This window comes from Terrapene carolina, unplaced genomic scaffold (assembly GCF_002925995.2).
Source record: "Terrapene carolina triunguis isolate 2854851 unplaced genomic scaffold, T_m_triunguis-2.0 Scaffold613, whole genome shotgun sequence".
Taxonomy (NCBI): domain Eukaryota; kingdom Metazoa; phylum Chordata; order Testudines; family Emydidae; genus Terrapene; species Terrapene triunguis.
The window spans coordinates 2590918-2608115 of NW_020664964.1; the positions used below are offsets into that span (position 1 = coordinate 2590918).

At 39.5% G+C, this 17198-nt stretch overlaps 1 protein-coding gene across 1 annotated transcript in view; it reads right to left on the bottom strand.

Moving 5' to 3' along the window:
* GALNT12 (polypeptide N-acetylgalactosaminyltransferase 12) overlaps positions 1-17198 on the bottom strand; it is an 86455-nt gene that overhangs the window by 27093 nt on the left and 42164 nt on the right. Inside the window, exon 6 of the mRNA XM_024195107.3 lies at positions 8241-8417. Within this exon, the coding sequence (XP_024050875.1) occupies positions 8241-8417 (177 nt within the window). The remainder of the gene's footprint in view (positions 1-8240; positions 8418-17198) is intronic.

Here is a 17198-nt window from a genome sequence, read left to right on the forward strand (position 1 = left end):
AAAAGACAGTGGAAATGTCTAGATCTGATGAGGTTGTTGGTGCACAGCTCTTGAAAGTTTCATTAAAACACTCACTTTGGAGCCAGTGCTGGCTGGGAGGTAATGGATGATTGCCCCAGAGCACCATTTTCATAAGTCCTCTGATACCTGAGGAGTAGTTCTTGCTGCTGCAGATGGTAAAAATGCCAGCAGGGCTGGTCTCTGTCGAAATTGCTGCTTGCTGGATTTCCACTTAATTGTAAGCGTGTGCACATCAAGGGTGTAGAGCATGGCTCCAGAGACTTTTAGCAAGTGGAAGAATTATTCTGTCTTTGTGCAGAGCAGCTTGTCGCACTCAAACAAAAGGTCCTACACTGTTGTTTGCATTTCCTTCAGGAACCCTGGAAAAGAGAGAGCCACCTCATTACCACTGCCCTTGCCATCGCTGCTGTGTTTGCCACATTTAAAGCCATCTGGCCATCAGACCTAGCCACCCGCTTCCCCTCTTCGATCAGGGCCTAAAACTGCTCCCTAGCGTCCTGAGGTACTTTCTTGACAAAGTCTGTCAGCTTATTAAAGATGATAAAATTATATTTGGCCATCAATGCTTGATGGTTTCAGTTTGACACTGGAGAGAGGCCAACGAGTACACCTTTCTCCTAGAGAGGTCCAACCTCTTTGCCTCCTTTTCATGAGGCACAAACCTGGCTTGTCTCTGCCTACTATGCTCAGTAGTAGCTGATACTACCAGAGAGTTGGGAGACCGATATGAGAATAGTTAGTCCGAGCCTCTTGCAGATATGAAATACCTCTTTTCAGCCTGCTTGGATACTGGTGGAACCATCTGCCAAAGTGTCCTGGTGGGTTCAAGGATAGCCTTGTTAATAGGAAGCTCCGCTCTACTTGAACTCGAGCTACATACGATGTTCTGCAGTCTGTGCAGGGCTTCCTGGATTTCTTCCAGGGAAATCTGTAGTGTCTCTGCCACCCTTTTAAGCAAGTTCTGGAAAGCCTTAGGCTCATCAGGATATGGCTGGAATCACCACCTCATCAGAGAAGAGCAGCAGCCAGTGGGCGTGGGGTGGAGGCCTTGGAGCTGGACAGAGTCAAACTCAGTGTGCTGCTCCTACCTTCTTCAGGCCAACATACAGGTCCTTGCAATCAGAAGCTTTCCCTAGTCTCAAGGACCTCTCCATGAGGAATCTTTGGAGCAGGAACTTCCTCAGCTGTTTTGTCCTTCTTGGAGACTACTTGCAGATACTGCACCTGGATGAGACGTGGGTTTCCTCCAGGCAGTACAGACTGGCATGATGGTAGTCTGTGATCAGGAAGGATTTGTGGCAGTTGATGAAGTTTTTGAAGCCAGGAATCCTTCCTTGGGGGACTCTCCCCACTACTGTCAAAGAACGGGGGTGTGGTGGGGAAATACAGGAATCCCTCTCTGATCCAGAGGAGGATCCCAAATCTTAGGGGACAGAACCCCAAATGTCTGTCCTAACTATACTAAATAGCTAAACTATTACAAATTATTTACAGGAAAAAAAGTTGAAGTCAGTGTGAACACTGAAGCTCCATTTTAAACCACAAGTGGTAAAAAGGGAACTAAGATGGCAGCTGTCTGGCAGCCCCCTTTATAACTTCAGTGCAGAGCACAAGAAGAGCAGGGGCACATACTCAGACCAGATAGACACTGCTAGGAAAATTTCTGCAGTCCTTGATGCATGGCGCAAATGCGTAAACCTGAAGTGCACTACACATAGGGACAAGCACTTAAAGAAGAACCACTGCATTCCAAGCCATTCTGACACATTGTTCAATTCACTGGAAGCTTAGGTGCCAGCAGACTGGGGGGGGAAAAAAAATCAAACCAACACAAAAAGCAAACAATGTACTTGACAAGGCTCTAAAAGTTGAGAACTTTATTAAAAGGTAAGCCCCCAAATTCACATCTCTTCACTATTTTCTGAGAAGAAATAGGCACTCTACATTGGCAGCTCCTCCCTCTTGCACACTCAGGTTTGTTGGTTTCATGTGGAAAAGTTCTGAACCACTTGTCTGAGATCAGACTAGATGCAAGGAGTTTCCTTTCTGCATGTGACTTTTCCCTTGCTGAATACTTCATTGATTAGCAGTGGCTTACTCTGAATACTTTTCTCCCTGGCCAGATTACAATATGAGTTGTCATCCTAGAGTTTGAGACTCCCAGGAAGGTAGCAAATAGGTGTCAGGGATCACGATCACCCTCCCGTCCCCACTGCTAAATGGGAGGAAGACCCGAGATACAGACAGACTACTCTAACAGATAGATAGAACAATGTGATGTTAATATTGGTGGAGCCATAGCACTATCCATAGTTAAGATTTTCCCAAAGTTTTAGCTTCAGTGGGAGTGTTCAACTTTCATCAAAACTGTGTTTTGATTAAGATTACTTTAAAATGCCAATAGTGTCTTGTGAAGTGTTTGAATTTTCATGTCCAAGTTGAAAAAAACATGGCTAATATGAGCTTAGATGTAACTGTTCCCAAAAACCAAATGGCTAGCACGTGTGGATGGGAACAGCAAGGGTGCCCTGTCACCCAATACCCCCTTTCTCTCCCCAGCAAGGCCCACTATTTCCTATTGCATGAATATGTCCTCCACTGGGTTTATGATCTCAGTATTGATTCCTTGGAGATCCCCCTTCCCTCAGGAATGCTTCTGTACTCCATCACCACAAAGAACCCTGCTGCATAGACAGGCTGTCAAACTACCAAGGGCGGGCAGAGTAAGGAACATCCTGTATCAGGACCCAGGAGCCATTTGTTGCATCACATTGTTAAGGGAACCACAATTCAGGGGGCACAATTTTTGGAAAAACAAAAAGCAAACCCTCCAGCCTATACATAGTGAGTTACAGCAACCCAACTAAAAAAAAAAAAATCTAGGCTATTAACAGAAAAAAATTAATTTAATGACAGTTAAAGATTCAGCACAACATCCCGCAGCTACCAAGCACCTTAAAATTATGGAATTAAAAAATAAAGGGAAAATTCCCCAGCATTTATTGCCACCTTCCCATCATGCATGACACCATCAATAACATTCCTACACTCTGGAAAGCATTCAATTCCATCTCCAACAGATATGGAAAAACAATGCACATCCCTGTTTCATCAAACTTGTGTTCTAACACAAAACTTTGATGGGTGACTTCTGTAATGTTAAAGTAGAACAACTCTACATATATGTGGATTGTGATAATCAGATGTGCCAATATCTTGAAACGAGAGCATGAGGTTGAAGTTAATGTTTTTTTGTTTTAATACAGTACAATAAATATGGAGAATGGAATGGAGTTTGGCCAGAACGCTGGCATTAATATCTCTACTCTTATGAAAAGTGCAGTGAGGTGTTTGACCACAAGTGGCCAAGGATATCCAAATTATGTCTCTTTTGAAAGAGGGTATCTTTGCCGAAACTGCCCCATCCTCTAAGGTCACATGTACACTAGGAGCCCTTTACCAGTATAGGAATACTAGTATAGTATATCAGCAAAGCGCTCCCACTCTAGATGTAGTTATACCAGCAAAACTGTGTTTTTACTGATACAGCTGATTCCACCCACCCTATGAATGAAAAAAAAAAAACTATTCCAGTAAAGCACTCTTATGCCAGTATAACTGAGTCTATGTAGGAACTTTTGCCAGGACAGCTGTCAGTCAGGAATCACATCTCTTCAAACCCCTGACCTAGCGGCATAGCTAGGTTGATGTCTGTAGCATAGACATCGCCTGAAACCATATTTGTGCACTGGTTAAGTATCCGCTAAAACAGAAGAGGGTTAACTAGTGAATCAACACTACCATATCCTGCAGCACGTATGGTATATATATTCCTTGTATGTCTCCCATTCAACTACTGACCCAGTCTGGCCATGCTTAGCCTGTGAAATCTAATGGGACACGACTAAATATGGTGTGTTGACAGGTTCAGCAAATATGTCTATTGTGTGCTTCAAGCTGTCGTGTCAGCTTATCCATATAAGTACAGGTTTGAAGTGTTCTGTACTTTAGTGAGCTATATGTAAGTGGCTGATGTTTTTTAAAAATTCCGTTACTCAGTAATGGCTGTCCCTCCAGCAATCTGATCAATTAGTGGTGATTCTGCTTCCTATAATTTATAACAATCTGTTTTCACTTTATGACAAACTCTTAAAATAAAGGTGTATATGAGATGGTCAGGTCTCGTGGTTAAAGCATGGGATTTGAAGATGGAAGTAGAGTCCTGCACAGGACTAGTGTAGAGCCCTACAGCAGGACCAGGATCCTGCAGTTCCCGCAGGACCCGCTGCCATAATAGTGGGAACAGCACAGGAGCACAATTAAAAATAATCCTGCATAGGGCTCTAGATGGAAGATTTGGGTTCTACTTCTAGCTCTGCTCCAAGATCATACTGTTTCAATATTATAATTTTAGGTAGCATAGTAGTATAAACCACTGAAAACCATTGAAGGTATTGCTCCCTATGGTTAAGATTACCTGAAACTTTCTTATTATAAGGTCCTGTTTTCAGTGGTTTATAACTTTGCCAAACATTAACCATACAGGTAGTAATTCTCCATGCCAGGTATCTGTTTCATGTTGAAAATTTTGGGAAAGTTTCAGCTAAAAATGATTCAGCTGCTTCCAAGAGGGAGATAAGGGGAAAATGTTGTTTTCCCATATTAAAAAAAAAAATCTTATAACCATTTCAATGAGAAGCTCTGGTGACATGTTGTTGAGCTAAAACATCTTGTTTAGAAAGTAGGGCTGTCAGCAATTAGAAAAATTAATCGTGATTAATTGCGTGATTAATTATATTGTTAAACAATAACAATACCATTTATTTAAATATTTTTGGATGTTTTCTACATTTTCAAATATATTGATTTCAATTACAACTCGGAATACAAAGTGTACAGTGCTCACTTTATATTTATTTTTGATTACAAGTATTTACTCTGTAAAAAAAAAATAGTATTTTTCAATTCACCTAATACAAGTACTGTAATGCAATCTTTATCATGAAAGTTGAACGTACAAATGTAGAATTATGTACAAAAACCCCTGCATTCAAAAATAAAACATGTAAAATTTTAGAGCCTGAAAGTCCACTCAGTCCTACTTCTTGTTCAGCTAATCGCTCAGACAAACAAGTTTGTTTACATTTGCAGGAGATAATGCTGACAACTTCTTGTTTACAATGTCACCTGAAACTGAGAAAAGGCATTCTCATGGCACTGTTGTAGCCAGCATCGCAAGATATTTATGTGCCAGATGCGCTAAAGATTCACATGTCCCTTCATGCTTCAACCACCATTCCAGAAGACATGTGTCCATGCTGATGATGGGTTCTGCTCGATAACAATCCAAAGCAGTGCGGACCAACACATGTTCATTTTCATTATCTGAGTCAGATGCCACCAGCAGAAGATTGATTTTCTTTTTTGGTGGTTTGGGTACTGTAGTTTCTGTATCGGAGTGTTCCTCTTTTAAGACTTCTGAAACCAAGCTCCACACCTTGTCCCTCTCAGATTTTGGAAGGAATTTCAGATTCTTAAACCTTGTGTCCACTGCTGTAGCTATCTTTAAAAAGCTCAAATTGGTACCTTATTTGCGTTTTGTCAAATCTGCAGCAAAAGTGTTCTTAAAATGAACAACATGTGCTGGGTCATCATCTGAGACTGCTATACCAGGAAATATATGGCAGATGCGGGGGTGTAACAGGATGCTGGCTAGGAGATCCAAGCCAGTCCCCTGTTAGCCCAGCTCTGCTTAAAAAGGGGGATTAGTTAGAACTGGCTGGGGAGGCCACACCCTAATCACCTGAGGGGATGCACCTGCGGGCCTGAGTGGCCAGCCTGCTATATAAAGCTGGTGGGAGGAAGCAGAGGGGGAGAGACAAGAAAGGGAGGAGCAAGGAGCTCTAGATCCCTACTGGCAGGAGAAGCTAGCGGTCTCCCAGGGTGTTGGTCTGTAAGATATGTAAATAGTAGGTGGTGGGGATATGCACGAACAATAAAAGAGCACTGGTGCATGTACTTTGGAGCGGTCTCCAATTGAGTTTGTGGAGGGGCTGGGAGCAGGCACCGCTACAAGGGGACATACAATATTGCCCCAAGGAGTTCAGTCAGAAATTTAATTAACGCTTATTTTTTTTTAATGAGCGTCATCAGCATGGAAGCATGTCCTATGGAATGGTGGCCGAAGCATGAAGGGGCATACGAATGTTTAGCATATCTGGCATGTAAATACCTTGCAATGCCGGCTACAAAAGTGCCATGCAAATGCCTGTTCTCACTTTCTGGTGACTTTGTAAATAAGAAGATGGCAGCATTATCTCCTTTAAATGTAAACAAATTTGTTTGTCTTAGCGATTGACTGAACAAGAAGTAGGACTGAGCGGACTTGTAGGCTCTGAAGTTTTACACTGTTTTGTTTTTGAGTGAAGTCATGTAACAAAACAAAAATCTACATTTGTAAGTTGCACTTTCACGACAGATTGCACTACAGTACTTGTATGAGGTGAACTGAAAAATATTTTTTTAATCATTTTTACAGTGCAAATATTTGTAAGCAAAAATATACACTTTGATTTAAATTACAACACAGAATAGAGTATATATGAAAATGTAGAAAAACATCCAAAATATTTAATACATTTCAATTGGTATTCTATTATTTAACAGTGCAATTGAAACTGATTAATCAGGATAAATATTTTTAATCGTGATTATTTTGAGTTAATCGCGTGAGTTAACTGCAATTAATCGACAGCCCTATTAAAAAGACATCTAAGTTAATCCCCTTCCCCCTATTCCTGCAATGTTAGATATCTTCAGTTTATGTAGATACTTATAGTGATAATATAATCTTCTCTTTGACAAGCAAACTAAATTGGACTCCTTAAATATTACATTGTAAAGAATATTTTTCAGACCCCAAATCATTTCTCTATCAATTCTCTCATCCCTCTCCAATTTTTCATCACCTTAAGTGCGGCCATCAGAAATGGACACAATATTCATGCAATGGTCTTACTAGTGTGATATGCAAAGGTGATGCAATCTCTCTACTCCTACTTTATATTCTCATTTATACATCCAAGGACCATGTTAACATTTTTTGCCATAGCATCACTCTCGAAGCTCACTACAGTGATCTTTCAGAGTGACTACTTTCCAGGATAGATACCACCTTATAAGGATATCCTAGATGTATGACCTCTCATTTGGCTGTATCAAAATGCACATTGCTTATCTGTGCCCAGCTTATCAAGTGATCAGATCATTCTATATCAATGACCTGTCCTCATTATTAACCCTCCTGCCAATCTTTGTGTTACCTGCTAACTTTTAGCACCAATGATTTTATACTTTTTTCCATATTATTCCTAAAAATAACTAGTTTTGGAAAAAAAAATCCTTGGAACACCCCACCAGCAGCATTCTCTCTCATTTATGATTCTCAATTAACAAATTATGTTTTTAGATCTGTATTTTAATCAAATTAATTTGCAACATATTAATTTTGTATCACATTAATATTTTAAAATCAGAATGTTCTACAGCACTATGCCAAACTTACAAAAAACAAATCTATTATGTCAACAGTTACTTTTAGAGAGAAAGGTGGGTGAGGTAATATCTTTTATTGGACCAGCTTCTGTTAGTGAGTGAGAGAGTGCTGTGTAGCTCAAAAGCTCGCCTCTCTCACCAACTGAAGTCAGTCCAATAAAAGATATTATCTCACCCACCTTGTCTCTGTAATATCTCTGTAATGACCAACACAGCTACCTTTATCAACCAGACTTGTAATCTTGTTGAAGAACATTGCCAAGTAGGTTAGATAAGACCTATTTTCCATTAAACTAGTTGGTAGCATTAATTGTATTTCTATCATGTACTGACAGAGTCCTGTAACAGCTGTTGCATTATTCCAATATGCATCAATGTCAACCTAACCAGCCTGTCATTACCTGGGTCATGGAGCTTACCCTTTTTAAATACAGGCACAGCTATTGCTTTCTTCCAGTCCTCTGGAGTTTCCCCAGTTTTCCAAGACATATTAAAAATTAACCCTGTAGATAATGTTCATTTTTATGTCAGTGAAAGACATTAATTTGCAAAAAACCTGAATTTAGCTACTAAAACAAAACAAACAAAAACACCATAAATGATTTTTCTGTTAAATTGAAAAGAAATACAAGTTTAGTTCTAAGCACAATAGATATCAAACTCACCATACGTGCATGTGGATTTCGGTGGTAATAAAGCTCTTTGTATTCGTCCATCCAAACTTCTGCTGCACGTACACTGTTAGCCAGGGCCTTGGCGCGTGAGTAGGGAGCTTGTTTGGGGAAAACATGACCTACATGAGAACATGGGTGGATCTCAAGACTTCCTCCGCACTGCCAGATCTAAACAAAGAATTTACATTACACGTTGGCAATCTGAAACCACGTAAACAGTAGAATATGCAGAATAACAATACTTTACAATACTTTGTATTTATAGCATTTTTCCCAAAATCTCAAAGCACCTTATAAACTATAAATATCATAATCTCAGGAGGGAGGCAAATATGATCCTCAATTTACAGGTAAATAAACAAAGGTGTCAAAGCACGTCAATGGGAGAATGGGTAAGATAACGGAGTCAGGAATACCGTGGTGCTTTCACTGGAGTTCTGGTTGGCGAAGATGAAATACTACAGATGTTCAAAGCATGATCATTTGCGCTATGCTGAGCTGCACTGGGCAACTCAGGCTTGCTTCCTCCTCTCAGGGGTTCAGATAATCCAGCTCTACCCCAGGGTGTAAGTAATATATACAATAGGAAAGTGCCTACCACCCTAGCTCTTAAACATGTGAAACTAAGCTTTCATTTAAATATATTTCTAGCCCTCCTGGTTGTGAAGAAGTGATGTCTGCCAGAGTCTGCAGACAGCCTTCAGCAGAGGGAGAAACAGCATTCACTAGATGCAGGGAGGAAGCTACCTGTCCTGAGAGTGGCCAAGATGAATGGCTGGTGTGGCCTATCTCCAGGAAAAACTAACAGATCTAAGGTTAGAGTGCTACAGACCAATATCAAGAAAACCTTTGGAAACGACCTAAAACCATTTAGCCAAAATCATGCTAAGGTCTACACAATGCATGCAGGAACCGTGTCTAAACTTTGTTTCAACTCTTATGGATATGTTTTGGGTTTTCCCAACATTTTTCTTGTTTATGAGCTGAGACTGTTTAAGTTAGAAGAGCTCCTGGGAAAATTCAAAAAGGACTGCTGTGAACCATCCTAGCATTATTCCATAGAGCAAGTATAAAACCCAGAGTGAAGGGTCTCTGTTCAACCTGGTTGGTCTTTGTCTTTGCTTCTGCCAGTTTTTTACTGTCCTATTCTAAACTTTTATTTTTTTGTCCCAATTAATTAGTATGAAGCCTTTAGAACTTATTCTCTTCCATTTTGCCATCTCCTCTTTGCTCTGTCTATGTTCCTTTGGGGAAACTGACTTAAGAAAATTCACAACTCTGTCAGTAAGCTGAGAAAGTTTCAGTTGTACACCTCTACCTTGATATAATGCTGTCCTCGGGAGCCAACAAATCTTTACCGCATTATAGGTGAAACCGCGTTATATTGAACTTGCTTTGATCCAACGGAATGCGCAGCCCCGCCCCCCCCCGAAGCACTGCTTTACCACGTTATATCTGAATTCGTGTTCTATCAGGTCACGTTATATCGAGGTAGCGGTGTATCATCTTTTCCAAAGAAGATTAAAAACAAAGCTGTCCTGCACACTTAGGTAAATTTAAGTATAAACATTTGTATCTTGTGTTATTAAGAGGTTGGACCCAAGACTGTTAAAAAGCACGCAGAGATGTAGTGCTGGCTGTGGGGTGCAAAATAAAATCAAAACAATCTTTTAAGTGTATTTTGGTGACCTGAAACTCTGCATCTACCACTAGAGCAGATCAAGCCTCACCTGCTATTCATGGGGAGAACTTGTATGGCATGCTGGGCTTTGCAGGATTGGTTTCCCATTGCTAGGGCTCAGTTGCCCCCAGGCTCTGCTCTCATCCACTTTCTGGCTCCACAGGTCAGGTGTGTGCATTCTCCAAAGTGGCACCCACTCATGGAACCAAGAACCATAGAATCATAGAACCAGAAGGGACCTTAAGAGGTCATCTAGTCCAGTCCTCTGCACTCAAGGCATGATTAAGTATTATCTAGATCATCCCTGACAGGTGTTTGTCCAACCTGCTCTTAAAAATTCCCAGTGATGGAGATTCCACAACCTCCCTAGGCAATTTATTCCAGTGCTTAACCACTCTAACAGTTAGGAAGTTTTTCCTAATGTCCAACCTAAATCGCCCTTGCTGCAATTTAAGCCCATTGCTTCTTGTCCTATCCTCAGAGGTTAAGAGGAACAATTTTTATCCCTCCTCTTTGTAACAACCTTATATGTACTTGAAAACTGTTATGTCCCCTCTGTCTTCTCTTCTCCAGACTAAACAAACCCAATTTTTTCAATCTTTCTTCAGAGGTCATGTTTTCTAGACCTTTAATCATTTTTGTTGCTCTTCTCTGGTCTTTCTCCAATTTGTCCACATCTTTCCTGAAATGTGGCGCCCAGAACCAGACACAATACTCCAGCTGAGGCCTAATCAGCGCAGAGTAGAGCAGAAGAATCACTTCTCATGTCTTGCTTACAATACTCCTGCTAATACGTTCCAGAATGTTTGCTTTTTTTGCAACAGCATTACACTGTTGACTCATATTTAGCTTGTAATCAACTATGACCCCAAGATCCCTTTCCGCAGTACTCCTTCCTAGGCAGTCATTTCCCATTTTGTATGTGTGCAACTGATTGTTCCTTCCTAAATGGAGTACTTTGCATTTGTCCTTATTGAATTTCATCCTATTTACTTCAGACCATTTCTCCAATTTGTCCCGATCATTTTGAATTTTAATCCTATCCTCCTAAGCACTTACAACCCCTCCCAGCTTGGTATTGTCCACAAACTTTATAAGTGTACTGTCTCTGCCATTATCTAAATCACTGATGAAGATATTGAACAGAACTGGACCCAGAACTGATCCCTGTGGGACCCCACTTGTTATGCCCTTCCAGCATGACTGTGAACCACTGATAACTACTCTCTGGGAACGATTTTCCAACCAGTTATGCACTCACCTTATAGTAGCTCCATCTAGGTTATATTTCCCTAATTTGTTTATGAGAAGGTCATGCGAGACAGTATCAAAAGCCTTACTAAAGTCAAGATATACCACATCTACTGCTTCCCCCCCATCCACAAGACTTGTTACCCTGTCAAAGAAAGCTATCAGGTTGGTTTGACGTGATTTGTTCTTGACAAATCCATGCTGACTGTTATTTATCACCTTATTATCCTCTAGGTGTTTGCAAATTGATTGCTTAATTATTTGCTCCATTATCTTTCTGGGTACAGAAGTTAAGCTGACTGGTCTATAATTCCCCGGGTTGTCCTTATTTCCCTTTTTGTAGCTGGGCACTATATTTGCCCTTTTCCAGCCTTCTGGGATGTCTCCCATCTTCCATGACTTTTCAAAGATAATTGCTAATGGCTCAGATATCTCATCAGTCAACTCCTTGAGTATTCTAGGATGCATTTTATCAGGCCCTGGTGATTTGAAGACATCTAACCTGTCTAAGTACTTTTTGACTTGTTCTTTCCATATTTTAGACTCTGGTCCTACCTAATTTTCACTGGCATTTACAAGAAGAGATACTTTTCTCAGTAGATTGAGCAGATCTTCATAATTATAGTCCATCTCTTGGGAAAATTTTGGCCAAGCTCTTAGAATCACTTCCCATGTAAGGAACAAAACCTTCCCGCTCTGGCCACACACTCATTTCTCTACTCTGAGCAGTCCCTTTCTGGCTGCAGCTCTCTCACTTAGAAATGCTCTTGGCTGGCTTTCACTGAGGCTAATGAGCCCAAGCCATCTCTGAGCTGTGTTTGTTAACTCTTGCCTCCTCAGCTTGCAGTCCTAAAGCTATTGCACTTGGGTGCACTTTCTACTATCCCCTGACTGCTCTTGCTAATCGTAACTTCAGAAATATTCAGAACTGAAGACCCAATGCATTACTGAATGCCAGTCATAAGACACTGGCTACAAATTTTGGTAAAGTGGTTGGGAAGTACTGCTGAAAAAATTGCAGTATGCTTCTGAATTCAGTGTTGTGCAGAGGTACCGTGTGGCAGACATTCTTTGCAGCCTCAAAGATTTTTTAAGTCAGAGGGGAGGACTGGAAAGTTCTGTCAGTGCACTGGAACAAGTTAAGGCTTTAAATAATGGTTAACCTGGGCTATCTGTAGATGCCTTTTGCAAAATACATTTCAATGAGCCAGTTTATTGTTTCATTTTAGTTATTATGCAAGCAGGTAACCCTGAATGGAGAGCAGGATATTAGGATATGCTCAAAGGTGAGGTAGGATTGTCCTGTGAGCATCCTGTTATATCAAATATATTTTTAATCCATTGTTATAAGCAGTATAAGGGGGCACCGCTGTTGGGGAAAGTAGAAGGGAAGCAATGAAAATCTTTGTTCATTTGGATGAGAATACGGTTCCGATAGGCATGAGAGAGGAGAGCAGGCCCATTTTTACACACTTGACCTGTATTCACAGCAGCAGGAGCTAAAATTAATATGGACTAGAGCACAGTAATCTATTGGGGACTAAGGAAGTCTCTCTTGCTCTATCAAAGAGAATTCAGACTCTGAAAGACCCACCCAGCCCCTCCCAGCATTGCTGATACCCTAGAGGTCCCTTTCAGTCAGGATTCCCCAGCAGTACTGTACTAAATTAGCAGAAAAAGATAACTGCTTTGTCAGCACCAGATTGTGAAGTAGAACAACTGGATCCTGAAAACTGGTGGATAGGATACAATTGTTCAAAAAGCACTTGCTACTCATTTGTAATTATTTAACTTATGTGCATCCATCATCTGAGAAAACCATTCACGAGAATGGTTTAGTCTTTCTTTGATTGTGGAATTACAAATACAATTTAGTGAAAAGAAATATTACTCATGTGCCAGTTCTAGAAGGAGAATTAGGGATAGCGTGTCCTGAGGTTTTAATTCTATTTGTTTTTGTTCTTCATTTTCCACAGGGTTAATAGAGTAATAGAGAAGGCATGGTTGGTGTTCTTTTAAGCATAATTAGGAAGGTTCCAAGTCTCAGTATATGACAACTGGTGAGTAAAAGGGTTGAGAAAAGAGAGATGCCTAAAAATTTACATTGTAAAGGCACAGCATATCAGGGCGTGTCTACACAGCCCCACGGTGTGGGCTATGGGGGTGTGAGTTCCAGCACATAGTAAAGAGTTGTGTTGTAACTGTCCTGTGTAGACCCGCCCTAGCACAAACTAAAGGGTTAGTCAGCATTAACGTAGTCCAGTTTAGTGCACACTGCAACTCACACCCCTACAGTCAGCAGCACGTGGCTGGGCACACAAGCCATTTGGCTCTCTCACGTATTGAGGGCTTTAAAACTATATTTAAAGGTAGCAAATGCCAGTAACTACATTTCAGGAAGTGGGGCTTTCAGTTTTGGAAAGCTTGGTATAAGAATATCTTGTGGGGGATATTATGTGGAAAAACATCTTCCTGTTACAAGTTGTCTTCTGAACTACCTTACCAGGAGCACTGAATTTTATTTAGGAAGTTTTAACAGGTTTACAAATCATCACCATGTAAATATCAGAGACAAAATGATAATCATTACAACACTGAGCTTTTGTTTAGAGAAACATTCTACATTAATACAAGCTGTCAGATCTCTCTATTTAACCAGGGGTTACCATATTCCAGAGTGAGTCTGTTTATACTACGCAGGACATATTGTTTCTGGTGATTTTTATCAAACTAGATTAAACTTCTGATTATACGTATTTATCAATCCAGGCTTTTCTATCAAAAATAATATTAAAAATATTGGATAGGTGTGCTGGGTTTTTTTTTTTTTTTTTGCAGGACAATGTATTATTGAACAAATAGTAACCAAATATCTAAGTATTTATTTGTTCTCTGTATATTTTTCTGGATACGTAACTGGTGAATTTATTGTTACAGAAAATTAACTCCCATATTTTAGAACTATTTCTCTAGTTTTGGTCTATTTTCCTTTTTCCTATATGTTGTTTTCCCTAAAGTGGAAAAGACCTTCCCTTATGCCGCTCTCTCACAGACCCATATCACTACTGAAAAATGACAAATATTTTAGCAAAAATACTAGCCAGTCAATTGGAGTCCATTGCCTCCATTTATATAAACCCAGATCAAACTGCATGCATTAAGGACAGACAAAAGTTGGACAATATTTGGAGAGTACTTGAAATCAGCCATAATTCCAGATAAAAAAAATCCATTTAATTTTTTATCACTCGATGCAGAGAAAGCGATGGCACTGAAAATTCTCATCAAATTTACCGTCCAATTTCACTCCAAAGACTGTTGGTTTAACTGTTTAAGTTTCATCTTCTCCCCCATGGAATAAATATTTTGAAACATTCTTCTCTGTATGTTATTACATTTACTGTACTCTCTATGTCCATTTTTTTTAATCAGAGTCTGACATTTTTTCAAGAAGTATATTTATATTAGCAACTTAAACATTCTTGTTCCACTATTTCACTAAGGAAAGTAGTATTTGCTATCATTTGTGTTTTGACCAAACATTTTTAATAGACGGGTAACTGGGTACTGTGGGGTACATGTTTAACTGTGATAAGGTGACAACAAATTAAACAGTGGCCTCTAAAGGCTCAGTCCTGCAACTGCCTACCTCTATGTATTAATGTGTACTCCTAAAACATTATACAATAAGATTAGAAGGAATGGGCCCTAAACTCTACTGAACCAAACAAAGTACATAGGAGAGTGGAACTTCCGTCTGTCTTTCTCTCAGGAAGTCCCATTCCACTCGACCCTAAAAAAAACGCCGAAAGACTGCAAAGTCTCTCCTCAAAATCACTGAGAAAAGTATTCCATAATAACAGCTTTTAAAATTACAGAAATCCCCTCTACAGTTGTAATTTAAATGTCCCTAAAAAGAAACCCTAAAGTTACTAAGTAGTACCATTAAATTCTATTTTCTTCATTAAGGCATAATTGTACAATATTGGTCACCCTTTTAAAGAGATTACACTGCCAGATTTTTATTTTTTTAATACTGAAGATATAGTATGATCTCTATATAAACTGAGATACAAAATGAACAGCTGTAAAAACCAAGTAAAGAATTCAGCATAAAAAAAACCCAGATACTAAATGGTAAATGTGGTATTAATGGGTAGAACTGGAGAAAGTTCTCCTTTCCCACCAAACCACATCCATCCAGTAGAACATAAGAGTACTTAATACATAATGTATAGCTAATGTAGAGCTGTGCACATTCTTTTTTTGGTTTGTAAGCATTTCCAAAAAATTTTAAAAAAGACATATTTTGATTAAACAAAATGCTTTATGTGACCTGAACTGTAATTTTTGATTGAGGGTGGAGTATTTCCACCCTCTACTTTTGATTTTTTAAATACAAAGGAAGGAAATTATTAGAAAAACAAAAATTCATTTTGAATTAAAAAAATCAGAACATATCAAAACAAACCACTTCAACTTTCAGAATTTTGTTTGCTTTTTCCCTTGACATGTACAATTCAGTGAAACCGACATGAATTTGAGAAATAATTTGGTATCGCCAAATGTTTCAGCTGAAAAATTTCACTATAATATAGTATGTGCTTGCATATATGTATATGTGTGTGTGTGTGTTCTAGTTCTTGTTAGCACAAGGCTTTCAGTTAGAAAGCACAGGAATTTTTCCACTTAAAACACTAGAATGACAGACTTTTTCTCTTCACTTTGGCCATATGTAAAAAACCCATCTATACGGTAAATATTTTTTATTAAAAAATGGATTTTCATATTATCAGGGAAACTATCAAATATATTAAACAAAGGAGACAGGAAAATCATTTTCTGACTAATCTGTTTGTTGTTGTCTCTTCTCCCATTTTTCACTAGTGGATTAAGGGACAGGCAATGTTATGATGCCACCTATTGGGCAGCAGAGAGGCAAAGCATTCTGAAACCTTGTCCTTGATGATATACGCCTCAGCTAGACTCTTCCCTCCAGTGGGAGAAACAGTATGCTAGATAAATAATAAAACAAGCACACAGTGGCATACCATACAGCAAGATGGAAGGTGGAATTCAGAAAAGGAGAAAATGAGACTATGATAAACAAAATTACCTATAAGTAATTTTACCTTCTCAAATATCTCTCTCTTCTCCCATCCTATGACAGTGCATTAAGGGACAGAGAGCAGATATAGCAAGTACTAACACCAGGAGGTGAGTTTACTTTTTAGTGCCACTAGCAAAACTTGTTGCCAAAGAAGGCTTCCAGAGAGCGGAGAGGTCCAGTTGATAATGACATGTAAAAGGAGTAAGGAGTTAACAGGTCCTTGCCTTACACACCTTGGAAACTTAGTCAGTGAGCACTGAGGCATATGAAGTGGAGATTTCTCTAGCCAAATGGCATCTGTCAAGCTCTGCACAAGACTTATCAACATGATTCTACACTCACAATGCAGCCTCGGTCCCACCTAGCAATGTTGTCTTTAGCTGGACCCTTGTCCTTGGTGCAACTCCCAAAACCAAAGAAATAATTTCTTCAGTTTAGAAAATTAAAGCATGAGAAAGACAGACAGACATGTTCTCAAGTCTTAACATCCAACACAGGCAGATTTTCTTGACCTAGAAAGTATATTCGGTTTGGACAGAGATGAGAAGAACAAAATGGGTTTGTTCAGGTGGAATTCACTATTCACCATGGGAATGAGTTCTAGAGAACACTGAAAAAACTTTCCAAAACCATTTGTAGATATGGAGGACAGATGATGGGCACTCATTTCACTCACTCATCTGGCTGAAGGTACTGCAATAAGGACAGCCCTCTGAAAGGAAAGAAATCAAAGGAATCTTCCCTAAGGCTTGACTGGGGTTCCCCATCAGAACATGCAAAATGAGGGTCAAGTTCTACTGATGAATCACTGGAAGGAAATCTTAACTGTTCTTTGAGTTCCTTTTTGAATCCCAACAGAAAGAAGTCCAAGATATTCTGCCATGAGCAAGCAGGGGAGTAATGCTTA